Source organism: Chaetodon auriga, chromosome 20 (genome assembly GCF_051107435.1).
Source record: "Chaetodon auriga isolate fChaAug3 chromosome 20, fChaAug3.hap1, whole genome shotgun sequence".
Classification (NCBI taxonomy): domain Eukaryota; kingdom Metazoa; phylum Chordata; class Actinopteri; order Chaetodontiformes; family Chaetodontidae; genus Chaetodon; species Chaetodon auriga.
The window spans coordinates 18,226,790-18,252,773 of NC_135093.1; the positions used below are offsets into that span (position 1 = coordinate 18,226,790).

At 42.5% G+C, this 25,984-nt stretch overlaps 1 protein-coding gene across 1 annotated transcript in view; it reads left to right on the forward strand.

The window, feature by feature from the left end:
• Positions 1 to 25,984, forward strand: part of cacna1g (calcium channel, voltage-dependent, T type, alpha 1G subunit) — a 234,130-nt gene that overhangs the window by 199,530 nt on the left and 8,616 nt on the right. Inside the window, exons 29-36 of the mRNA XM_076759944.1 lie at positions 11,659 to 11,810; positions 13,260 to 13,369; positions 15,589 to 15,719; positions 18,236 to 18,306; positions 19,882 to 19,960; positions 20,343 to 20,464; positions 21,213 to 21,635; positions 23,236 to 23,388. Coding sequence (XP_076616059.1) covers positions 11,659 to 11,810; positions 13,260 to 13,369; positions 15,589 to 15,719; positions 18,236 to 18,306; positions 19,882 to 19,960; positions 20,343 to 20,464; positions 21,213 to 21,635; positions 23,236 to 23,388 — 1,241 coding nt within the window. The remainder of the gene's footprint in view (positions 1 to 11,658; positions 11,811 to 13,259; positions 13,370 to 15,588; positions 15,720 to 18,235; positions 18,307 to 19,881; positions 19,961 to 20,342; positions 20,465 to 21,212; positions 21,636 to 23,235; positions 23,389 to 25,984) is intronic.

Here is a 25,984-nt window from a genome sequence, read left to right on the forward strand (position 1 = left end):
TCTTATAGAGAGTACGTGTACATGGAGGTTCTGTCACACTGTTTATGCTAGTTTCAGGCTGCAAAAAGGATTCGATTGAATAATTTTGTTATTTTTGGCTATAGATCATAGCCTCTTCCCCCCTCTGTTGGTGGTCTCATGTTGTTTGGATAATCACATATTTAAGTGCTGATTGCCAGTCATGCTAGGCAAAATATTCAGACCACATCCTTCGTAGTACTTAATTCTCAAGTGCGGTACTTTATGGACCTGCAGTGATTCTGACAGCTTTCTGTAAATCGGCCTCCCACTCAGAGTCCAACAACAGCTCTTCCCTGCTGTTTTTCTATTCATGGCTTCTGTATGTTACCAAGCTGACTGCACACAGCCAACGACCACAATCGAAGCACAACCTGAAAGACTTCGGAGGAGTTTTTTTTATATACATATAAACAAACAAAGTTATATTTACATTCATTATTTCTCACCAAAACACACTGTGTGTATCCTCGAGACCAAATAAACAGGCCAAATTCATTTCCGCTCTCATAAAACATTTGCAGAGCCATTTTTGGATGAATCTGAAAGCTACATTGTTTGCATCCATGTCTGCTTACCAGCAGCCTTTTCCTTTCTGGTCTCTGCAGGCGCATTGCTGCTCGTGACGGCTCGTTACCAGTACCAGCTGTCCATCAGTCGAATAGTGTGAAACCATTGACAGGACAATGCACAGCACGGCCCATGTACGGGTGTGTCCTTGTGCACAAAATACGTAAAAAACAGGAGCACAGTCTTAAAAATATTGCTCCATAGCACCACTAGTGGTCAAAACTCCACACAGTACCTTTAGAGAATTCAGTGTATACATTGTGTGCAATGTAACAAGGGAAGGAAGTGATATCTTCCCTCCTACCACCACTCACCTTCTGGAAAGTTGCAAAGCTGCAAAAGCAATTCAGTAACACACAAACAGCTAAAAGCTACCCTGTGGAGTTTTTGACTACTAGCAGCACTATGGAGCCATGCTTTTAAGAGTGGCTCCCCATGTTGTTTGTGTCGTGCACTCGCTCAAACACATGGGTGATGTGACACATAATTCTGCCACTTGTTACTGACACAGCTGCTGTTCTGCTGATCGACAGAAACAGTAATGCAGCTGCAGAGGCAGGGAAGAAGGCTGCAGCCTTGGTAGCGCACACACAATTTATGGCAAATGCTACTTTTGGCCTTTAGCCTGAAAATCAGAACATTTCTTCAGACATGAAATACCTTGAGGTGAGGTCCATGAGATGTTTACATTATTTTGGATAGTCCCAGTAGGCGAGTTCACTCTCACATTCAGGTTAGAGGACGTGGTAGAGGGAAGTAGAGTAAAGTTAATCTGGATGACTTCAGTGAGGACAGCTTGAACTGTTGGCAGTCTTCGATGAAGCGTATTATGTAATTTATTTTTAAGGAGCTTCCAGGAAAGAATCATTTATCTCTGAAACACTCGTTGACTGGATACACTTTCATTGTGAATGCACTTCTTTATGCAAATCACAAATACGTACACTGACTGTGTTTAACCAGCAATAAAACAAGTGATGAATTGACTCCTTTACGGACTGAATTACAGCATGAAAACATCTTTTTGCATTAAACCTAATGAGAATGCTCCAATCCTACATTTAGGATTACAGTCTGCACCATAGAAACTTTAATAATCCCAAATGCAGGTCAGATTTACTTTGAGGTTCCCAAAGTTTTCCAACCTTTTGAACCTTTTTAAGTCCACCAAAATATATGTAAATCTTAAGCTAAGCCACCACATAATGTAAGTCTTTATATCTCAGGTCAGCCAGTTTTAGAGTCAATAAAAAATAGACGAGGGCTTTAAACCTCTGTTTCGTATCTAATGGTGTTCTGATTTGTTAAAAGCGGGCACTGGCGACTGTTCAGATGATGGAGTCAGCAGCTGATGTGGACAATGTGACTGTTGTGTTCTCTGTGTAGATTCATAAATCCTCATCACCTTGATGTGGGTAAACAAAGTCATTCCCTGTGTTGTGGTGTTAATCTCTGTTGTCAGTACACGGCCAGCAGTCAACAACAAGACGAGGATAATAGGATCATCTCCTCACACATCGTTTAACCTCGTGCCACACACACAGACAGACATCCAAAAACACAAGTGTGGGTATGTGCAAAACAACTCTTGACATTCCATGAATAGCTGTTCTTCATCTATTAGCTCACACACACACAGACACACACACACGAGCCGATCCCAGCTGTATCTGGGTCAGAGCTAACAGAGATGAATCTAACAGAAGTTTCACATTGCCCCTCTTTCTTTCTTCTATTCCTCTGTTGTAGAGACGTAATTAATAACACACCAGTCCTTTAAGGGCGAATAAGAGAAAGAGAGGAAGCGAGAGTGGGGGAAACTCTCAGAGGGAAGGAGAAGGAGTGTGATACGGTGACATACCTTGGCTGGAAGTCGCAGAGATGCTGCTCGGGGGTGTAAAAGTTTGATGCCACAAGGTGTTGGTAGCAGCGTTAAGTGAAGCATCAAATTTGATGAATCTTTCAGAACTTTTGGGGGGTTAGCAGTGACTGGAGGCCATGTTACTGTAACTGCTTGGGGGTGTGCCAGTGAGTGTATATCACGGTTCCCTGACAAGGACCCCACTTCCCGCCCACCAAATAACATCGTATCTTGAATTGTAAAAGTGAAGTCAAACTCCAACCGCATCATGTATTAATTACTTCATCCAGTAAATTAGCTAACAAAGCTCATTTGCCCCCTGGAAACATCAAATATATTAGTTCAACCACAAATCTGGAGGCCTGAATGACTGATGATGGATATGTACTGAATAGGTGTACTGAATAGGTGCCTTAAAAATCAAAAGTAATAGACTGAGTAATAAAGCTCATTTATTTCCAGAAGACAAAGTTCATTAAAAGCTGCTTTAACTGCTGTCAAAGAACATACGGTCCGGTCAATACTTCTATGACTGAAAAGCTGAAAGTCATTTGTGGGAGGAAAAACTGCCCGAACAACACTTGCTATGAATGTTTCATGTTGGAAACTTTCTCGATGAATATTTCATATACAGAAATGTCAAGTAGAGAACAGCACGGAGCAGAGTGGCAGACAGGCTCGTACTGTCGTGCTGCCCTGCTGCACTGAATGTAGTGATGAAAGGGACACGAGGTGGACTGTGAGTGTTCCTTTATTTCTCCTGAGCCGGGGAGTTCTTTATGCAGGGGTACAAAACCTGAACCTGGAACTGTGTGTGAGTGTGCATATGCGATATATCCAGGAACAGGTGTTCAGTACAAATGCTGAAGTAGCAGATGAGCTGTGTATGATTAAATCAAGCTGGGCAACACACACATTGTTGCAGAGGATTGTTGGACTGATTATAGTTTTAATTTGGGCGTCACAACTGATTAGACCGACGCTGACCTCCTCTGCTCCAGTCTTGGCCAGTTGCAGTTGGAAATTAGTAGATACAATCTACTAATGTGTCGTGTTGAAGGACTCTGATTTGATTTGGTTTGTTTGATTTTTATGACTGGAATCAGGATTGTTAATCAATCAAGTCAAGTGGCAGGAGAAATGATCACATCACAACACTGGACTGGAGACTGGACTTTGGGCACAGTGGTGCTTTGAGCTTTATGCTGAAGACACCAAAGTATTACAGTCCATCCTGATGGGGAGATCGACGTCTTTACAAAATTTCATGGCAGTCAGTTCAAAAGTTGTTGAGTTGTTATTTTACTCAAATCCAGAAATGTCAAATCCATCCAATAGTTCTCAATAGATGCTAGATGAAAAGTCAGTGTTTGCAAAAGTCTGCAGGATTCATCCTTTGGGGAAACATGAATGCCTGTACAAAATTTCCTGGCAACCCACCCAATAGTTGTTGAGATACTTCAGTCTGGACCAGTGCGGTGAGCAAACAACCATCAGATCAATACTGCTGTCCCTGCAGCCATGATACCTGCATGGCTAAAAACAGCTAGCTGTAGCTAAAGTAGCGTGGTCTGCCTCACTAAACCAGTTCAGAAGGTTTCAGTGACGTACCTCATGTCCCTCCGTAGAGTTTACATTCCTTCTTTCTTAAACCTTTCCCGTGTAATTTCCAACATTGATTAGACACAAAGAGACAAATCTATTTTTCATGCATGTCTTTCTTTGTGAGAGTTCTTGTTTTTACCAGATTTGAGGGGTTGCCCAGCCAGGTGACTGCAATTCTAGTGTAAATGATGTCCAGTGTGTTGTCTTCTGTGTATACTCAATCATTCAACATGTGCTCCTCTCTGCCTGTCAAGGCTAAACACTGTGCGTGGAAACAGACTAGAAATAATCATTATGTGCTGGGTCTTCATAGGTTTCAGTAATCTTAAAATCTGTTCTCAGGTTTAGTGTCAGGCACGAGGATTATACAGGATTTGGTAGAGTGAAATAGACAACATTTATTTTTACTATCTCATGTGTGGTTTATAGCTTCGAATGGGTTTTAACTGAGAATCTTGCATGAAAAGCCTTTAACCATAAAAGGCGAAGACGTTAAAATCATCTTTCTCTGGAAGACCTCTTCTTTCCTGTTGGAGCTGTAGTAGTTGACAGGGACTGTGTTAATATTGTCGCTCTGGATATAAACATGGATTCCACAGAGGGAGAAAGAGAGCAATGCTGTGTCATTTTACTGTTGAAAAAAAAAAGCTTCCCATCGGTCTGCACTTTGTCATCACTGTTATTCCTGCTACTCCGCCCTCCACTCACACCGTCCAATCGCTTGGCTTCACCATTCAGTCCCCCATTTCAAGTGATCCATCCTGCTCAAGTATGACTCAGAAAGAGGTGTGTCAGTCTACCATGTGAACCAGCACAATGTGTGTTTGTGTGTTACAGAGTGCGGATGAGTGAGTGTGTAGGTGTGTGTGTGTGTGTGTGTGTGTGTGTGTGTGTGTGTGTGTGTTATCATGCACTGTCATTTAAATGATGTCATGTTTTCTTCTTTCTTTTCTTCTGGACTCCTCACTTTGCTCTGCTGCTCCTCTCTGTTACTCCCCACTTTGCTTCATTTCTCTGTTTTGTTTTTTTTTGTGGTTTTTGTCTCTTTTGTCTCTGTATCTGTGCCTCTTCCTCTCTGTTTGATGTGTAAGCAGCGCAGCAGAGCATTCGGAGATTCCAGTTAATTCTTTTAACTTTCTTTATTGTTTGACAGTAACTCTTTATGTTGATATTCTTTCTTTCTATTATTTTTTCCTTTTTTTTTTTCTTTTAAGACTCAGTGTTTGCTGGATTTAAAAATTGGACATCCAGTCTGTGACATTGAAGGCTGACACATTTTTCCTGGCAGACACTGAGTCTCAAGGTTTACTACTGAGCCATTCACCATGAAGGACAGGGGCATAAAAGCAGCAGCCGCATCCAACCAAAGTACCGCTTCAGAAATGTGAAAATATAAGTGTTTCTCACTGACATTTTACTCATTTCCATCCAGATCTGTTACCTTTAAAGTGCACTGTTGCTGCTTTTACGGTCTGTGCCCTGCTCTTCCTTTCACAGCCATTCTTTTTATCATGCAGGATCCAAACTTTAAGTCTCCTCTAGTCCCTACATCTCCTCTATTCCCTTCAGCCATACCAATCCACACTCCTCATCTCAATATTCCAGTCATCCGTAAATCTCTGATGGAACTACCAGACCCATAGAGTCTTCAGACACATTGACAGGAGATCCAGAAAGCCAGAAACCATTGCACTAATGAATCAAAGTCATAGCAGTGTCTCGTGTTCACGGTCAGGCCTCCCGTTCATCGGAGTAGCTGGCACAACATCCTTTCCACATCACAACCTGCTGTAGACACCCTCACATGATCACCACATTCTGGACAGCCGCAGGTCCACTGTGTTCCAGACCCATTCTCTACATATCCAATCCAACCCACACAGCCACAGGGCAGCCACACTGCTGTGCTGTGCTGTCCTTACTCATTGGTCCCACAACCAAGGACCCTTACTGTGTCTGTATTTCCCAACAAAGACCGGCTCGGAAACGTATGGATTATGTTTTTGAGCGTGGCTGCGTGCAAAAGCAACTCCAAGGCCGAATCCTCAGCCCCTCACATCCTCACCTCCAAAAGGAGCTGAGAGTCCATGAAGGGGAAGGTGAGTGCACTGGAAGGCAGAAGGAGGAATAAGGCTATTGGGGTTGTTTTTGGACAGGGAATTATTTATTGTTTGTTTGTTTTTTTGTTTGTTTTTTTTTCTTAACTCTGTTTTTCCTTCTTCATGTCTGTCAGACCCCGGGCAGATTTTCAGCTGGGCTTTTAGATCTCTTTACAGTCAGTGAAGTCACTCAGTAAACCTAAAAGCGAATGTCCACAGGATCCAGCTGCTTTGCATTCTGGTTGCGCTGCGGCTCAGTTACGTCTCCATCGCTGTTTCAGTGTCCTCAGGAAAGGTTTCAGAAGTGGAGCATCTGCTCTGCAGCAGCCACATGTCTAATGCAGTTTAGAATTGTTTTTCCTTAACTTTTTGTTTTGCACAATGCATGTTTGCAGCCCATTTAGCTTTGGGAGCAGATGCTTTGTGGGTGTACTTTAATTGGTTTAATTACTGGACTACCCCACGCCTGAACAGTGCTTATTAAGTAGCCTACATTGGTAAAATTTATAGAGGCATATTTTTCTCTTAGTTTTGGCTCTCTGTCCTCATTAGTTTGTTTGTCTTTTGGAGAACAGCAATCAACCTGCTCAACGAGGGTCGGGAGCTATTTGGTGTCAAGATGACAAGCTTTTGTGATTTTACAATAATGATACAGATAATGATTTTAACAGAGTTGCTTTGCAGCCGCTCGGGAATGACTGCTGGTAGCATGTATGAGCCGCAATTAAACGCGGGGTGACTCATTCTGGAGAAAGATTAGCGGTATTTGCTGAATTTGTAATTAATCAAATGTCTCCTCGTTGTCCGTTAACCGAAAAAAAAAAACAAAACTGTTTTAAATTAAGTGGTGCACTATTCCAGCCAATCAGCAACAGGTTGTTTTCGTAAACTTGTTTACAGTAAACGCTTGTTTTGCAGTATAAGCCTTGCTGTGAGGACAAACCCATTAACCCAGAACCAAATGATTTATTTGATTTTAAGTCAATTCCCAATAAATAATGGCATCTTTTTACATTCACAAGAGAATGTCACGGTTCAGAGATGCAAAATTAGACCTAAAGATGGCAGCGCAAAAAAAGAGCAGCCAGCGAGGCAATCCAGTCATGGAGCAGGGGGACATTGATACACCGGTTAGAATGGAGGCAGCCACGATAGAGCTGCTACATCCTGTGGACACTGACCAGAAACAGCATCCGAAGATAAAGTACAAAGTGTTGTAAAGATCTGCTGTTTTTTGACCTAAGAAGAAGAAGACAACACTGATTCCATTTGGATCACAAATATAAAATACTTTCACAATGGTTTCTTGAAATTGTATGCAGTGCAGTTACAGTATGTAACAACCATAACGAGGTCTAAGTTCCCATGAGATGATTGTCCTGGGTGGTCTGTTAAATGAATTGGTGTCTAATATGAGGACTGAGATGCAGAAGGCAGGTATTGTGACCTGTACTGAGAGGTTGGCAGGTCGTGACCCTTCTGTGCCTTTGCATCCATCCTCAGACCCTTTCAAAGTGATGAGAGCTGAGAGAGGAGGCTGCCACATCAGTGAAGGAGGGGAGAGTCATTTTCTTCATTGCACTGACTATCTCTAAGAATTTCGATGCCAACATGGACCCAAGCAGGAGCAGTATAAACTCCATTCCTCATTAAGAGCAGCTCTCCTCTTTTCTCTGTGGAGGAAAAAAAGAGAGCAGTGGAAGTGAGGGCAGGAGAGTTAGGGCACCTGATGTAATTTAGCTTCCTAAACTTTCACCTTTTCTCCCCTCACTTCATTCCCTTCCCTCTCCTCTGGAGACTAGTTGAGCTTTAGCCAAAAGGTTTCTGCCTCTCTTTCCGTCCGTTTCTTCTCCCTTATCGCCCTGTCTCCTGTTCGGTCTTGGACTCTTTGCTCCATCCATAACATTAAGGGCAATGCTTACTTACTTCCTCGAATTACTTTTTTTGGGAGGAAGTGAACCAATTTGGCGTTCTCACTTCAGCTATCCCATACTATATTACACTCTTTTTCTTGGCCCAATGGTTAAATATATTTTACTGTATGGTAATGTAAAACGTAAATAACAGAATGCAATCATTTGCAAATCCTTTTTGTTACTGAATGTGGTTTGGTATTGTCTTGCTGAAATAAGCAGAGATGTCCCTGTAGAAGGTGTCGTCTCGATGGCAGCTTATGTTGCTCCAACACCCTTTCAGCATTAATGGTGCCATTACAGATAAGTTGCCCATGCCATGGGCACAAATACACCCCCATACCATCACAGATGTTCATTTTTGAACTTTGGTAACAATCTTGATGGCACTTTTCCTCTTTAGCCCTGAGGACATGATGTCCATGATTTCCAAAAACAGTTTGAAATGTGGACTTGTCAAGCTATCGTGTAGGTTTTTAAAGCAGAACTGCATAAGAGATCAATCATGGTACTATCACCTTTTACCAATGAACCTGTTTACCTGTGGAATGTTCCAAAGAGGTGTTTTTGGAGCATTCCACAACTTTCCCAGTCGTGTTACTTCTGTCCCAACTTGTTTGAAATATGTTCCATCAAATTCAGAAAGGGTGAAGTTTATCAGTTTGAACATTAAATATCTTGTCTTTGGACTGTATTCAATTGGATATAGGTTAAAAACGATTTGTGAATCATTGCATTCTTTTTTTATTTATGTTTTACACAGCGTCCCAAGTATCAGGATTGTAAATGGGACAACAGGTATACTATGCTAGAAAGAGAAAAAATTGGATACAACAGCATCTTTTGTAGCATATTTAGATGAATGATTGAGTATGGAGGAGGTGAAACAAAGGGACCGCTATTATGTGTGAGTGTCTGACTACTTTGGCTCAGCATGCACCTGCAGACTGCAAGTAGAACAGAGTAAAAACAATGTTTGCTCATCCAGAGATGATGGACGATCTAGTAAATAGGAAATCCCAGCGAATAAAGCTGTTGCATCTCACAAGGGCTATCCTAACTGCCCTGATTCAAAGGCATGTGCCCAGACGTTTTAAACCTACTTTATCATTTGTCTTCTCGGTGGGCCAAATGGTGAAATGTCCAAAATTATAGCCTCATTTATAATACACAGCTGACAAGACGTTGCTTGGAGACAACTCTAGGACCTGATGTGCTGAAAAGCAAAGCAGGTGACTGAGTCTATCATCCTGTTTCAGTGCATTTATTTGAAAAGCCAGGCCAAGCACACCAGAGGCCACATTATTTTCACTTCCTGGCACGCACTTCTCTGTAGGAGCTCAGGAGCAGTCAAACCCCAGCACTGGTTGCCCTGTGGTTCAGTCGGTACCGCCGTCTCCCCTGTTGTCCATATCAATAATTTCCAGCAGGCACAAAATTAGCTCTTAGCGAAGATTTTCCTGAACAAAAATATTAAATAATTAACTTGAAGGCACTCAGCAGAGCACAGACCTCAACAACTCTCCAATTTGCATTACTGTAGCCAGGGCCATTATTTACCTTTAACAGCAGAAACAACCAGGTATTAGAGACAGGCATTTATTCTTATTAACTGTTTCAAGTATTTTTATTAGATTTTGATAAGGCACCTCCCTGTTTTCCAGTCTGCGCTCAGATTTGATTCATGTTTGCAGTTATGTCAACAGTTCTTCCACGTTTACCTTATAAATTCAGGAAAACATAAATTTCTGTACCTCATCAGTACAAAAGGTACTGGTGCTCTGCTTCTCTTTGTTTATCTTTTTCAAAGAGGTAGTCCAGGGCCTTGTAAGAAACAGGTTAAATGGTCCAAAACAAAGCTGCAGAGGCCAAGATATCTTGACTTCCATTCCCCAGCAAGAATCACACCCCCAAAACCCTGAATCCTGCATTTCCCATAATGCAGCTAGTTAGCGTTTTTTACATATATCATCCCTGTCTTAAAAACAGCCACATCTTCCAAACTCCTCAAACCCAGTTTGAAGCACAAGCTTTCTGTTAAACTGGCACCATCTGGGTTATTTTCTTTAACTTTATAACGTAACTTCCAGAACCACATAAGGCGTTGTACAGCTGTTCTCACAGGTTGTATAGTACTCCTCAAAATGAGTGAACTGAACTTCAAGTGTAAAATCGGTGGAGTGCCCATTTAATAGTGATAGTGGTCTTAGTAATTAATTCCAACTTCAACTTTGATTCTTCTTTGATGCAGCAGAAACGTAACACTTCCTACACACAGATTTCACATTAAAAGTCTTAAAGTCAGCTCAGAAGGCATCATTTTCATCATCTTCAGGAAAGGTTGAGTTTCACCCACAGTACCTCAATACCAATTGAATGGCTAAGTTGGAGGAGTTAAAAATAAATTAATGAATAAAAAAAAAAAAAGAAAAGAAAAGAAATGCTGTAGAAATGTAGAATATTCGGAGCTCTCCATTGATAGTGTGGACCTGGAAGGGTTTATCTGAATTTCAGCCCCAAAAGATGCAGATAGAGTGTATGTGTTTAAATTCGGACGTGCATGGGTAGTCTTTTAATGGACTCTTGCTCTTAGCTTACTCAACTCTCCTGCCTTACTCCCTGATCTATGTGGTGTTTCTCCAATACGACAGGGAAAGAATAGGCACACACTATGAACTGCACGCACACATGCACACTCTTGGGGATTGTTCCAGCCCAGCACAGCTGCAATCGCAGCAGCACACCTGGGCTAATTGGGCAGAGAGGGAGCGTTCCCAACACCCAAAGGACTATTGCCTTTTGAGTGTGTGTCGTGTGTGTGCGTTGTTCCCTTTTTCGTGTGACCTCGAGCCTCTCCTTCACTGATGGAGTGATAAGATGATAGATGGCACGATCTTCCTCTCTCTTCCTCATCCTAACTCCCAGCCCATCCTTCCATCCCCTTCGGATGGAGGAAAGAGGTGAGGAACAAAGTGATGGATGAGTATGGAAAACTTTTCTCCTGCATTATGTTCTTTTCTTGAGAGGAGGGAAGTGAAAAGAATAAGGGGAGGCTGAGTCAGCTGACGATCAGAGAGAAGGAGAGATGGCCAAATCTCCAGACCAAAATATCCCAAGAGCCTCCTCCATGGAGTTTCTTATGTGCACGCACATGTTGAGCAGTGCTGTTTACCTCCCATCACACTCACTCAGAGACCTCCTTTAAGTAATTGTTGATCAAAGGAGAGGAGATTGGTCGTGACTGCAGACCACAAGAAAGCTTGGCTGGAGTCTCTCTTGCTCTCTGTCCATCATCTCATCTGCCTCCCCCCTTTCTAATCTCTTCACATCTCTCTTTACATATTTTTAATACCACCCCGAGTGACTTTGAGACATTTAAATGTGCGGGATGGTGTTGTCGTGTTTTACTAACCACTCTTTTTAAAGCAGCTTTGGTGACTCCAGTCCTCAACACAGCAGGTCTACAGTACTGTTCCCCAGTATATTACCTCTTATCTCACTTTTTGAATGCCACTTCCTCCCCCTCCTCCTCCTCCCTTTCCATTACCCCACTCCCTGCAACCCACCCCCAACTACTTCCCACTTCCAACAGAAGCTCAGAGTAAGCCCTACTACTCCGATTACTCCCCCACCCGCCTGCTCATCCACAAGATGTGCACCAGCCACTACTTGGACCTGTTCATCACTGTCGTCATTGGGCTCAATGTCATCGCCATGTCCATGGAGCACTACCAGCAGCCTGAGGTCAGACATTGAGGGAGGAAGGGGGGGTAATGATAGGCTCCTCGTTTGAAATGTTAAACTTGTGTGCTCTCAAAATGATCACGTTTATAACGTACTGAATAATGGCCATTAAAGGCTTTGTTCTGAAAAAGATCAGTATCTATATTGCTTTTAAAATTTAATGTCATTGCAGTATTAATTTTAATCTTCCTGGAACAGCAGGTTTATGGCTTTGGAGGACTTCAGATAGTGTCAGGTATATAAACTCTGCCAATGCTATGCTAGTTCTTGAAACAAGCATGATAAAGGGATCAGATCAAGAGAAAAAGAAATGTAAGATAAGAAATATAAAAGCCTGGTGAGAAAGGCAATGGTGAACTGTAAAAGGAAGGTCAAAACAATGAGGAAGAGATTAATATGCATTCAGTAAAAGAGAAAAATGATTATTAAAAGTGTTTAGAATCGTGCTTCACACTGAAGAAATTTGCTAACGTTTGATACAGCAAATTTTACCCATCTGGTAAGGTTATGTATATCCAGAACCAAGGTCTGGTTTGGATACTTAGAGGATTGGTCTGGTTTGGATACTTAGAGGATTTATAGCCCATATGTTAATCGCCACCAGGCAGAACTTCCAGCTGGGGTTTGTCTTCCACTCATTTTAGAAATATTTCTATTGCTTTAACACATTGCTGGACACCTGCTTGATCAGAACCTTGAGGTGCAGGTAGAATAGATAGATAGATAGATACAGTAGATGGCTGAGGGAGGTGGAGGGACAGATTGTATTTAGCAAGATTCTACGAGAGTAAAAGAGACAAAGAGATGCAGACGAATAAAAGGTTAAAGCACAGATGAAGAGTTAAGGCAGGGTAGATGGGAGTGGGGTAGATTGGTAAGGGATGAATAACAAACTGCAACTGGTCTTCAGTCGATGAATTGCCACCAGCGAGGATTTACTGAAATCCCTATTGACCACCAGTTCTCTCCCTGTCTTGCTGCTAAAGGTCAGTTTTTACATGCAGATGGGCACTGAGTTCTCCCACAGGCGAAAATGGACGCTCTGATTCTAATGGCCTTTTCGTAGAGAATGAGGGAGGGAGGAGTGGAGGGCAATGTGAGTGATCTATTAATGGAATGGCTAATTCAGGAGAAGAGGACAGTACGGTACAATATGGACTATTTGGTATGTCATGCAAAGACCGTAAATGCAGGAAAATTGTATATTTACACAGAAAATAGGAAGGTCAAAGATTGTTTTGCATTGAAAAGGGCAGAAGCAGCAGTAAGGTGAGATCATTTCATTGGTTTTCAGTGCAGTTTCAGCACATTTCATTAAATGAGTGGTGGTGAAATCCACAGCTTACTCTAAGAAAACAGTAATAATGTAATGGTGGGTTTACTGCCTTGTTAAGATGGATAGTTGTGCAGGTCATTAATCTATAACATGACTCTCCCTGACACCCTCAGGAGTTGACCGAGGCATTGAAGATCTGTAACTACATCTTCACCCTCATCTTCGTTCTGGAGTCTGTCTTCAAGCTGGTGGCCTTCGGCTTCCGGCGCTTCTTCAAGGACAAGTCAGTATTTAAATAACTGCCGTTCTCCCCACAGTAATGACCTTTCCCAAACATCTTGGATGCAGATCAGACAGAAATCCCGAATAAACATTTACCTCCTAGTTTAGGGTTTTGACATTTTAGTGGATGTGATATTGTAATAGATTGGTGGTTAAAGGTACTGTTTTTTAACCTCTGAGTCATGTGGAAAATCTGAGGCAGCGTTCAGAGAGCTTAAATGAGCTTTTTCTAAGGTGCTCCAGTGGATGGTTCTCAGTGAGGCCTGTATGAATACAAACGGCCTCGTTAAACACTCATAAAACACACTGCCTTAGATGATTTCATAGCTCTGAAATCCCTGGCGTCCCACCGAAAACCGCACAATAATGCACAAACACAATCACAATAACACAAATGTAAACTAGCACACATCACGTACACATGAATACACACACACACCTCATTGGAGGCATCATGTTTTTGGACCAGAACCGACCACCAAGGGCTCCATCATGTCCATTCTCTTTGCCAGAGCAGACCATTACCCTTTTTGGATTTGGCAGTGGTCCAGTTTGATATTACTACACACACACAGGTACACACAAGCGGATGAGCATAACACTTAGCCAAGACCTCAAGGACTCATGTGACAATCTAATTGAATTTTAAATTGATTTTCTTTGTTGATTCATACACTTTAAGTATCTAAACGGGGATGTGAGGGGTAAACTTCAGAGTGGACTTGTGAACTCAGAGAGAGAGAGAAGCCAGCTCATGAAAAAGAAACCATGGAAATTGACAAACCTGATAAGTATGACCACCCACCACTGTCTTCACTCACTTTTTACATGCTCATTCTGCTCCAAACATTTTGTTCAGTGCACATTTATTGCACAGGGGCTGGAAAATTAGATTTGGTCCCAGCACAGTCAAGTCACAGTATCTGGGAAAGAAAGTGGATTCCCAAACTGAGTGTATCATATCTATCTTTATGATATACTGAAATAAAATGATAACAGTCAGTACACTCCCGTGATCCACCCCTATATTCAAAGTCTATGTGATGAGTTCATTGTATATGAGTAAAGTTTTGGCTTTATGTTGTATCTCTGGATGATTATTGTGATGCTTCACACAAAATCTATGTTTTGAGTGTTAAATACTCACCCCAATATGCTTGAAAGGTTGTAAAAAATATAGTGTAATTTAATACACTGCTTCTGTTTGTTGCTATGAATGAGCTTGCATGTGCATACAACATGCACAACATGAAAATGCAACATTTCTGTCACCACATTGCACATATTTAAAGGAACAGTTTCAACTTTAGGAAACATATGTTTTCTGAATGTTATATAAGAGGATCAATACCACTCTTATGTCTCTGCCAAAATATGACACAGGACAGTTATCTTAGCTTAGCATAAAAACTGCTGCCAGCTGCAGTGGCTCTTCCTGAAGGTAGCTACCACATACCTCTGAAACCACAAATTGCATATTATATCACATTATATCTTGCCCCTATGAGATTAGGTTGCCAGACAATCAGCGCAGACTCAAAGAAGTCGCTGTGCCCAGCCAAGAAACAGTCTAGCACATAACCCCCCCGTAAAATTGCACTTTCTTTCTTGTGCGGGTTTAAACAAAGTGGACGTAAAGAGCTAATTAATGAACTTTGTGCTAGTAGGTGGATTTTGTTTGAAGAGTGCCAGACTTCCTGTCCTTATGCTAAGCTAAGCTAAATGCTTCTGGCTGTGGCATCGATCTTCATGTACTAACTCTTGGCAAAGGTAACTCTTTCTGTAATGAGCTCCTCTAAACTCTTCCAACTTTGATAATAAGACAAAGTAAATTACAGGTGTTGACCTGTTTGTGTCCCTTCATTTGTGAGTGGGGCTGTGAATGGCAGGTGCTGTCTGCCACAAGGGAATGGACTGATTGGGCTCTGATGTCTCAACACTGTGGGTTTCTGTGTGCTTTTATGGCAGAGAAGATACAAGCTATTTGTTTTGATGTCAGAATTGATTTGTCATGTTTAAAGTAATCACATTCCAAGTAATCAAGTCCAGGTCATTTGATTTGACTTGACATCTCTATACCAGAGGAAATGACTTATCCGAAATGGCTAATTTTGCCAATTTTTTCAAATCAGTTTTTGCGGCCAATCGCATTTCAGTTTTCAGTAACAAGAAACCATCTAAGTCTGTGCTAGGAAATGATGAGTGTGTGCATGTGTGTAGGTGGAACCAGCTGGATCTGGTCATCGTGCTGCTGTCCATCATGGGCATCACTCTGGAGAAGATTGAGGAGGCTTCTCTGCCAATCAACCCCACCATCATCCGCATCATGAGAGTGCTGAGGATTGCACGAGGTATGAAACCCCTGCGCCACATCCTGCCTGCCCATGCATCCATCCCAACCCCTCCCCGAAACGCTGTCTCACGGACACGTACACACTCTGGTCTCTTTCACGGTGCTGTACTTTTAAGATGCCTTGTAAAACAGCCACGTCCCTGGGACTCCCCTCTGTCATTTTTGCATGGCAGGTCTCCCAGCAGGGTGCGGGCTGGGTGTGAGTCGACCAGATGGCGCAGAGAAACACAGTCAGCTGACAAAAACAGCACTGAAAAGGAGCTGGGAGAGAGAGAGAGAAAAATATAGAGACAATGACTGAGGAAGGAAAGAGGTGAGGAAAGATAGCTGAGGGTGGGCTAGAGCCAAGACACATTATGACAGTAAGTGAATTAAACTGTGAGAGACAGAGGCTTGTATGGAGGGAATAAATGAGAGGAAAGGGGGATGAGAGGAGAAATGAAAGGAAGAGGCAGGAATGATGAATACCTTATGACCTGAAAATAGATTAGAAGAAGATGGTAAGAAGTTGGAAAGAGGAGCAATTGATGTTTGAGTGAGAAAAGTTGAGGTGACGTGAATGAGGATATTGAGAGATAAATGAATGGAGGGAAGGTATGCTGGTGGGTGAGAGAGACAGAGAGCATACGCTATATCTGGAGAGAGAATAAATGGTGGGAAAGGGCGGAAGAGAAAGGTCGAGTTAAAAAGACGGGATGGGTTTGGCACGAGGGAAGACGAGGAAGAGGAAAAGCTAAACTGCCCGTTGTGTTTCAGGCTGATTGCTTGTCCAGGTAATTAAAGATAAGAGAAGACTGGAGGAAACAGGAGGAAGAGATGAGGAGAGGAGAAGATAAGACGGGCACGAGGGAAGCTCATCTGTTTTGTCTGCTTACTGAATGTGCAATGAAAGAAGTAGCGTGAAAGTCATTATTGATTACTGTCACACAGAGGGCCAGGCACGCGTGTGTGTGATTGACACTGTGATTCGGGTGGGTACAGTAAGTGGCTCCACTTCCCAGCTGGCATCACCATACCTCTCATATTCAGACTGTGTAGATGTGATTTGGCTGGATTACATTTACACACCGGCTCCATCGTAATCACATTTGAGCATCCTCGCCAGTGTTCCGTCTTCTTTTAACGTTTCTGTTGTTTACACTTTGATTGTGTTTCAGCCGCCTATCGCTGGTCTGGATTGTTGTTTGTGCAATATGTATATCATAACATGTACTATTGATTAGCACATCTAGAAACAATCATGACTAGCTTCTCTTCTTCAGAGAAACACTAAGTTCCATCATGGCATCACTTACCAGTCTCTAATCAACATTTTTTAAAAGCTCTGGTTTGGCACTATCACTCCTACAGAACAGAAATGATTTTAAAGAGACTAAATTTAGTTAATCATGTGATTAAAAGTAGTGCATCTCCTTCATTTTCTTCCCACAGAGACGTGGTGATGCGATCTATGATTTGATTGACCACATACATGTTAGGGGCTTTCTTTCATGCTGTATGTCTACAGTTTGAGTACCTATAATAACTATGACACGTTTTAGGCAAACAATAATGATGTAAAATATTTTACAACATGTAAAACATTGGATTTAGTTGTTTTCTAATGGTAGTTTCTTGACCTGTGCAATGCAATATGTATCATGTCCTGTGTGTTTGGGCCGCCACTCTAGCTGCTTTTCTTTTTGCTATTGCTTAAAACATGTTCCCATTCCATGGGAATGTTTCAGTATGAAGACATATGGGATCATGTAAGGACCAAAAGATTCATCAGTGATATTTTTATCTGCTGTATATTGTAAGCATCCAGAATTTTCTCAGTAATAGTGCACTTGCTTAAGGGAATAGGCCAACATATTGGGAAGTGTGCTTATTTGCTTTGAGCCAAGAATTAGATTAGAAGACACATGCGATAAGGTTTAAACCAACAGCCAGTAAGCTTAGCACACAATCTGGAAGAAGGGGGAAGCAGCTGACCTTTCTCTACCCAAAGGTTAAAAAAAATCCATTTACCATTACCTGTAAATGATTCAAAATTAACTTGTTATATATCATTTGTTAAACCTACAAAAAAGAAAATTACAATTACCATTTCTTGGCCTAGGCCAGTGACTTAGTTGCCGCTGTGAAGTTGGCAACCAGTGGAGACTCCTGGGAGTTGCCACCGCAAGCCAAGAAAGACATCTCTACCGTTCCATTCATTACTATGCATTATTTATCAGTCTTGGTGTACCTCCATTGGTACCCCATTGCCATACCAGTGACCTCATCAAGCTGCAACCCCAATCAGGAGGATATGACCTCAATCAGTCTATCTGAAAGCTTAATGTTGCTCAGTAAAAGGGAAACTGTGACTGCACTATCGGAGCAGGATTAGTCTGGAAAATGTTGCGTCCTCTCGGTTTCACAGAAGGTGTGATGGCACAGGTCCCTGTCCCTGTTATGTAAGACTGAACAATCTTAATATTGGTAAGACACTTTTTCATTTTCTCTCTGTGTATGTGTGTGTCCCCACAGTATTGAAGCTCTTGAAGATGGCAGTGGGGATGAGAGCTTTGCTGGACACCGTTATGCAAGCCCTGCCTCAGGTACACAGTCAGCTCTGTTAAATAACATCAGCCGAAGCCACTGAAGTCTCTTTTCCTTCCTCATTTGTATTTTTCTCTGTGGATCTTTCACTTCCTAACACGTCCCATCAAAGCTGTCCCTAAAATCACATCCCAGAGGCATTTCTTTTTTGGTACATATTCTTCTGTTTCAGGGCGCTGTTGTTTCCCATGAGCTTTTTGCCAACTCTAGAGACCCTTATTTGCATAACCAGCCCCCTGAAGAGATTGGGAAGAGAATGTAGCTCGCGGTTTTGCTTTGAATGATGGTGGGTGGATTTGAGGGTGGTGGAGTTGGTAAATTAGAGCAACTTCTGCGGTGTTTGGATTGAGAGAGAATAATGTGAACACAGTCCTTTGATAATACCTCTGCCTGTCATTCAGAGAGAGACTGAATATTGTTCCAGGCTAATTCCTCCTAGAGCTTATCAGAAGTGTTCATAATTCATAAATCTGATAATAGGGGGTGCAAGCAGGTGCTATATGCTGATTAGCGTTAACAGTAGCAGAAGTAGCAAACCCTTAAGATTTTCCTAATCCTGGGCCGGCTGTGCCTCAGGAGGTAGAGCCGGTCGTCCACTAATCAGAGGGTCAGTGATACGATCCACGGCCCCTCCAGCTCGTATGTGGAAGTGTCCTTGGGCGAGTTACTGAACTCCAAGTCGGTGGGCGAGTGTGTATGTGTGTGAATGGGTGAGCATGGAATCATTGTTGGGCACTTTGGATGGAAAGAGCTGTATCACTCCTGATGAGCAGGTTGGCAATGTGCATGGCTGCCTCTGCCATCAGTGATTGAATGTGTGTGTGAATGGGTGAATGTTGACTTTAAGTGGTTGTTAGATTAGGAAAGTGCTATATAAATGCAGTCCATTTACCATCTACCTCGATGTTTGTATTATCTTTTTCACTCTCTACTGCACTATTAGCCAGTTTTGCTGCTTTTATTCCTTTGCGTCAGTCAATCTTCGCAGCATTCATGCGTGGCACATATGCAGCTTACATCGACAATGGAGGTAGATTTACCACCTGAAATTCTTGGTAATTTTAGAAACAAAGCATCCTCAATTTCAGACAGAGGTGGACAAACCCAGTTTATTGTTTCAAGCATTGGGATTTTGTCAGCTGAAACAAACTGTGGCTAGCAGATTTAGCTTTTAGATTGCAGATAGCTAACTGATTAAGCTAACGTAAACAGAAAGAGTCAATTAAAAATGATCTTTTCTTGCTTTTCCGGTTTTGGAAAGGGTAAAAACAAGCAACTACCATGCTGACTGTCTGTCCTACTACAGCTCATGCTTAATGCTTCAGCACTGAAAAATCAAAAGCTTGACAGGCTGCTGAGTTCTAGTTACTAAGCTATGAGTGGACAATTACTGCTTGGGGAGGGAGTTAGTCAGTAGTCAGTAGCCACAGCTTATATGTTTGGTTGCTTGATCACAACCCTGCATTTATTTTCTCACTGGAATGAGCTGTTTGTTGTCCCTCTCTGTTGGTTTATTTTGCCAGGGATTTCTCTCTTCTGACTAATCCCTCTCTTTTCCCGTTGTCTCTCTGCAGGTGGGGAATCTGGGTCTTCTCTTCATGCTCCTCTTCTTTATCTTTGCAGCACTGGGAGTGGAACTGTTTGGTGACTTGAGTAAGGACACACGTAGCATGCGTACAGGCAGTCAGGCCAACTCGACAATGCACATACAAAGATTCAGACGCATACATAACACTCAGTCCATGCACAGGCATGCAAAGAGTATTCCATTCTCCCCTCTGTGGATTTAATCAGTCTGATGTTAATTGCATTCTATAAACCTTTGACAAAAGACCTTATTGATTCCTCTAACTGCTGTGTAATTGAAGCTGGTAGTTTTCGAGTACGACTTCACAGTTATTTCATTGTAAATCCCAATGTTGTGACAATCGAAAAGCCATGAATGTCTGAATCTCTCCCTCTTCATGTCTCTCTTTTGCTGTCTGACTATTCCTCTCCTTTCTCATCCCCTCCCTGCTCCGTCTTGTCTCCCCAGTTTGCGATGAGCTCCACCCATGCGAAGGTCTGGGGCGCTATGCTACATTCAGAAACTTTGGGATGGCGTTTCTTCTGCTCTTCAGAGTTTCCACTGGAGACAACTGGAATGGCATAATGAAGGTGAGACTTAGGCTGCAGTTTGGATCCTGACGACACATACGCAAACACATAATGCATGTTCATTTTTATGTGTATGCACGTACCCTCGGCAGGAAGAGCAGAGGCAGATGTAGTGGAGTATTGGTATGTCATCTATAGGGACAGCCTACCCAATTTTTGCAGATGGCCCATTTATTCATCCAAGTAACAGCTGGTAGTAAATATTAGTCTTTGCTGTACTCTTTTGGTACTAGTTTTGTTCAGATTTTAGCTTGAAGACAATTCACTTATAAAGTTGCCAGTTACTTTAAAGGATTGTACTTTTCAAACACTTTTATATGGTTGTTTGTCCTGCTCCTTTGTTCTATTTCAGGCAAGTAACCCTACAAATCACATTTATATTGGACAATTATGCAACACACTTAAGTCCAATGCCAATGTTCAGTGCCAGTAGTAGTGGTGTGCCCTTTATGTAATGAGGCAGAAAGTAAGAGTGTGGAGGTCGTGGTGATGGATGGGCAAAGTAGTGCATCTAACTTTCACACCAGAGACCTGACTCCATGTCCCATTTTTAAGACTTTTTGTACCATGATCTTGATCTTTCCCCAGCTTTACCCATAGCGTAGCTGACATTATCCGTGCATGAATATCAGCCATGCTAGCAGCCCTGTGAGGCTGTACTCGCTAAATCAGAATGTCAGTGTTCTGTTTGGCTGTTAGTTGGTAAAGCTTTAGCTAACACGCTCATGCCATGTTGTCATGCTTCCAGGACACATTAAGGGACTGCGCTCACGACACCAGCACCTGCTACAACACTGTGGTCTCTCCCATCTACTTCGTCTCCTTCGTTTTGACTGCTCAGTTTGTCCTGGTCAACGTTGTAATTGCTGTCCTGATGAAGCACCTCGAGGAGAGCAACAAGGAAGCCAAGGAGGAGGCAGAGCTGGAGGCAGAGTTGGAGTTGGAGAACAGGCTCCAGGCGGAAGAAATGGCAACGAGGTCACCCCAGCTCAACCCACTGGCACCGGGCATGGACAGATCGAGCTCTGGGGGTTCCCCCTGGAGGTCCACCGGAGGAGGGGACAGGGAGCAGGAAAGGGACGGTCCAATGGACTCACCCACTGCTGATATAACCAGAGACCCTGTAAACATCACAGCAGACCCCGCTTCATGCCTCGAGCCCCCTCTGGAGGTGATAAATCTTTCTTGGATGTTTTTGTTGTGAATTTTGAAGGCATTCTTTCACCATGGGTCCCTCGTTGGCCATGTTTACATATTGTCAAAAAACAGAACTCTGGCTATGTGTTCGTGCTTAAAAATAGAAACTATAGATTTTACTTAAAAGCACAGAGAACAATCAGAATAATAAACATGTTTTCTTTTTAGATCCCTGTAGCAGCTTGTGTTATTACAATGCCTGGGTGACTGTACAGCTGCATATGAATGCGTTGATCACACCGTCGTCTCTCATTATTGCACACAATTAAGAGTGGGAATTAAGATAGTTCAGTTCTCAGTGGTCCATGCTGCATACAGATGACAGATGACAGATGCTCTGAGGTCACTTCCTGCTCGGGGGCCAGGCCACGCAGCCAGTCAGGTGACCCCCCATGTCTCTGGTGATTAGTTCTGACTCCAGTCCAAACCATTAGTTAATTCTCTGGCCTGTGCTGAGGGACACTGAGCATGCTGGATTGTCTCTGAAATAATGGGTTCCTTGAGAGGAATGTCCCCTCACTGTCTTAATGCACTAACTGTAGTCCATATGTCGACAAAGTGTAGTGCATATGACCATATTAGGACATATTCACTTCACATTCTGGCATCATTTCAAAATGTAAGTGGATATATTTATGTGCGATGTGTTTAAAATCACGGACATAGTCGGGTTTTTTTCAATACTGGCGTATTCTCTTCACACTTCATACATATGAAAGTGACTGCATTGTTATGGTTTATGTCAAGTCAATAATGTATCCATAAAATCTCCTGAATATGCTAATTTATTATTCAGTGTAACCCAGACTGGCCCACATCATGATGGTTTACAGTTTGTGTGCATTTTGGACTGTGTTTATGTGTGTGCATGTGTGTGTGTGTGTAGCTGGTCCCAGTAGAGGACATGCCAGTCATAGATAGGTCACAGTGCCATGGGAAAGCTGGACCATGGGGCCTTGTTGTTCACTTCAACAGCTATTTCCAGACAGCAGGGAACTTTTTTTGGAGATAGGAAATAGAGGTCTCACTATCGTTATGTTTCCCCTCCAAGATGTTATCTATCTTCCTTCGCCGCTCTCCCAAAACATGTGTGGTTAAACTGCAGTCTCTTCTCCAGCCCTTTGGGAGACCAGCTCTACTGCAGTGTTGTAGTGCCCCCTTGTGGAAGTGAATGGTAACATAAGAGAGCTCGTGCTGGGTGTTGGTTAGGAGGAGGTTATGTGTATTCAGTTGCTGTGTCGTGCAGGAAAGTCTTTAGTAGTTATTTAGGCAAACGCATACACATCTGGATACAAACTAAGCCTCAGTCTGATTTAAATGTAGTTCTCCTGCTTAGACGTGTTTTGTCTTTTTTCTGTTTGTATATCTGTTTGTTTCTACCTGATCGACTGTCTTTTTCCTTCCCTTTCTTTCTTTTTGATCCATTCTGTCTTTCCACATTGTTCATGTGTCTCTGTCTTGACTTCTGTCTTTCCTTTCCCCCTCCGTCCTTGTCTTTTTTTCCAACACTTCTGCCCCTTTTCTTTCTCTCTGTCTCTCTCTCTGTTCTGTCTTTTCTCTCTGCATTATATTAGTTTGTCCAGCGGAGAGCGCAGTTTGACTCGGTCTCCCTGGTCATCCAGGGTTCAATGGAGGGAGAGTTGAGTTTGATGGACAACCTGTCTGGCTCTATCTGCCACTACTACGCCCTGCCCCCAAAGCCCAGCAAGCACAGCGCCGACAAGAAGGTCAATAATCACCAGAATGATGACTCACTTCCTCCATTTCTCTCCAACGTGTAGGGCTGCACAAGTAGTCATGAGGAAATTATGCAAAGCAATAGTTGCTGCTGTAATTTTTGATTATCAAAAACAAAGACCAGAAAGGTTACAGATACAGTCCTGTTTCCCTTCAAGGTAAAATTCAATGCAGTTTCACGCAAGGACTTTCTTAAAGCAAGCAATAAAGCCTTAAAAGGGTCGGTTCCCCCAAAGTACAAAAAAAGAAAAGACAGAAAAATCCCATTCCTTGGTGTCCTGTTATGCAGATACTATAGCCCAGGTTTCTTTGAGATTTATGCCTCCAACTCCAGTGCAGTAAAGGAAAATGGCATTTTGTTTGTGGTTGTTGTGCTCCCAGCATTTAATAATGACATGTTAAAAATAAACCACTAACAGCAACAATCAGAAACAATGTCCTGGTCATTCGGGACAGTCCACAGACCTCACTGGGACAACATTCTACCATCATTAGATTTAGATGATTTTTACCTTATATGTTTTATATCTGTCTGTTAGCATCTTAGGACCACGCTGACAATAACATTTCTCACTTTAACATGTTACATCTTAGATTGTAGATTTTGTAGATCCAGACATCAAATCAAATATAAAAAACCTGAACTTGGGCACTGGGACTCCACAAGGTTAACTAGATGAATCTAAGAGGTGGAGGAACCAGAGAATGAAGCAAGGCAAAACTAATTTCTGCTATTCAAAATGATATTTATTTAATCAGCTTTGTCTAACTTTATTCCCAAGTAGATCTGTCTTTGCCCAAGTGGCCAAGCAAAAAAAAAGGTTGGAGCTACTGTACAAGAGCTAAGAAAGAAAATGTTTTTTATTTGGATGAACTGACCCTTTAAAGAAAGAAGACTACTCCATAAGTATGGAGATGAGCTCGGCTGACTCTTGAAACAATAGATTGTGATTAAAAACAGGTGAAATTATCTCACTATTGGCAGAATTTACCACTTGCTTTAATAAAAATGAAATTTTATGACTCAACACCAGGCTGAATTACTTAAAGATGGATAGCGTTGTAGAGTACAGAACCCCTGGCCTACGAGGTGAAAGTTAGTTGTGCAGGAACTTAGTACAAACTGTCCATAAAAACTTCATAAGATTCATGAACAGGCATGCTAATGTGATGCTTTGTACATGCCGTGCAGCCCTACAGCCATTACCATTTTTGTACTGGCATTCCTCCACGTGGAATATTTTTCCCTTTCTAACCGGCCCTGTTGCCCACCACAGTGCAGTGCGTCATATCCCGCCTCGGTCATGATCTCATCCCCGTGCTCTCGTCTCCACTCACTTATATTCATTCATGCTTGGCAGGTTTTTGGTCTGGTTCAGCAGCCTCGCTGACATAGTTTAGAGTTTGCTCTGTCTCCTCCACACAACTTTGCGTCTGCATGTATGTGTGTGTGTGTGTGTGTGTGTGTGTGTCTTGTTCATGTGAGTCCCCACTAAACAGTCCCAGCAAAGTGATAACCTAACAAAGGCATCTCCTGGAGCAAGGAGATCACACTCTTACACACAAGACCGTGGAGTAATGGCTCAATCAATCAGCTATGGATCACTGAGTCACTGAATAATGCATCCGAGTGCCTCTTTGCCTCATTTGAAGGCAAATTTCGACCAAATACGTTAGCATCGCTAAACCACATCTTCTAAAAGCTTCAAATGGGTTTGAGATGTCATTATTAGACGCCGCAGGCCACCCCTCTCCTCCTGATACGTTAGGAGAAATGTTTTTTCCATTGAGTTTCGGCCCCTGTCCCTCCCTGCTCTGATGGCCCATTTGCCTGTCAGAAAGCATTTCCCCTGTTAAGCAGCTACGAGGCCAAAAGCACAGAAGCCAGCGATGCTCAAGGCTTTTGAACACTGCAAGACTGAAAACTCAGCAGAGCTTGAGGATTCAGAGTTCAGCAATGTGACTTAACTCAAAGCTAGCATCTTGGATTCAGTGAATTTAGCTGTGTGGGCACTTAGAGGTGTCACCATTAAGCCTCCGCCATTACAACATATATGATATAAATGAGACCCGTCCCTGTCCGCTTGTCTCTCTCTGTGAAGAGTGTGGCTGTCTCATTTGCATCACATCTAACACTCTGTTTTTCAGAATCATCAGGCTGTGTGCTTAAGTATGTGCGGGCGTGTGTGTGTGTGTCCTTGTTCATCTATCTTTGTGAGAGCCACATTTGTGGAAAGTTAGGACATTTTCTGACATTGAGGACACTTAAGGGGAGTCATTAAGTTGTTGAGTGTGGTTAAGGTTAGGGTTTGGGCTAGTGAATGCATGTCAGGGAGTGTCCTCACAAGGATAGAAGTCCAAATATGCGTGTGTGTGTGTGTGTCTGTACCCAGACGTAATATTGCTGGTGGTAACCCCACAATACATTAATGCTGTTTAAAAAGTCTAAATGTGAGAAAAAGAAGCTCTCATGTGGGTTTCCAGCCCCTAAACGTTGCTTTGTCTTCTGTCGTTGCTGTTTGCTCTGCTACATACAGCGCTTCCAGTTTTATGTGTATTGTTTCAAACATGTATTTTCCTGTTAGC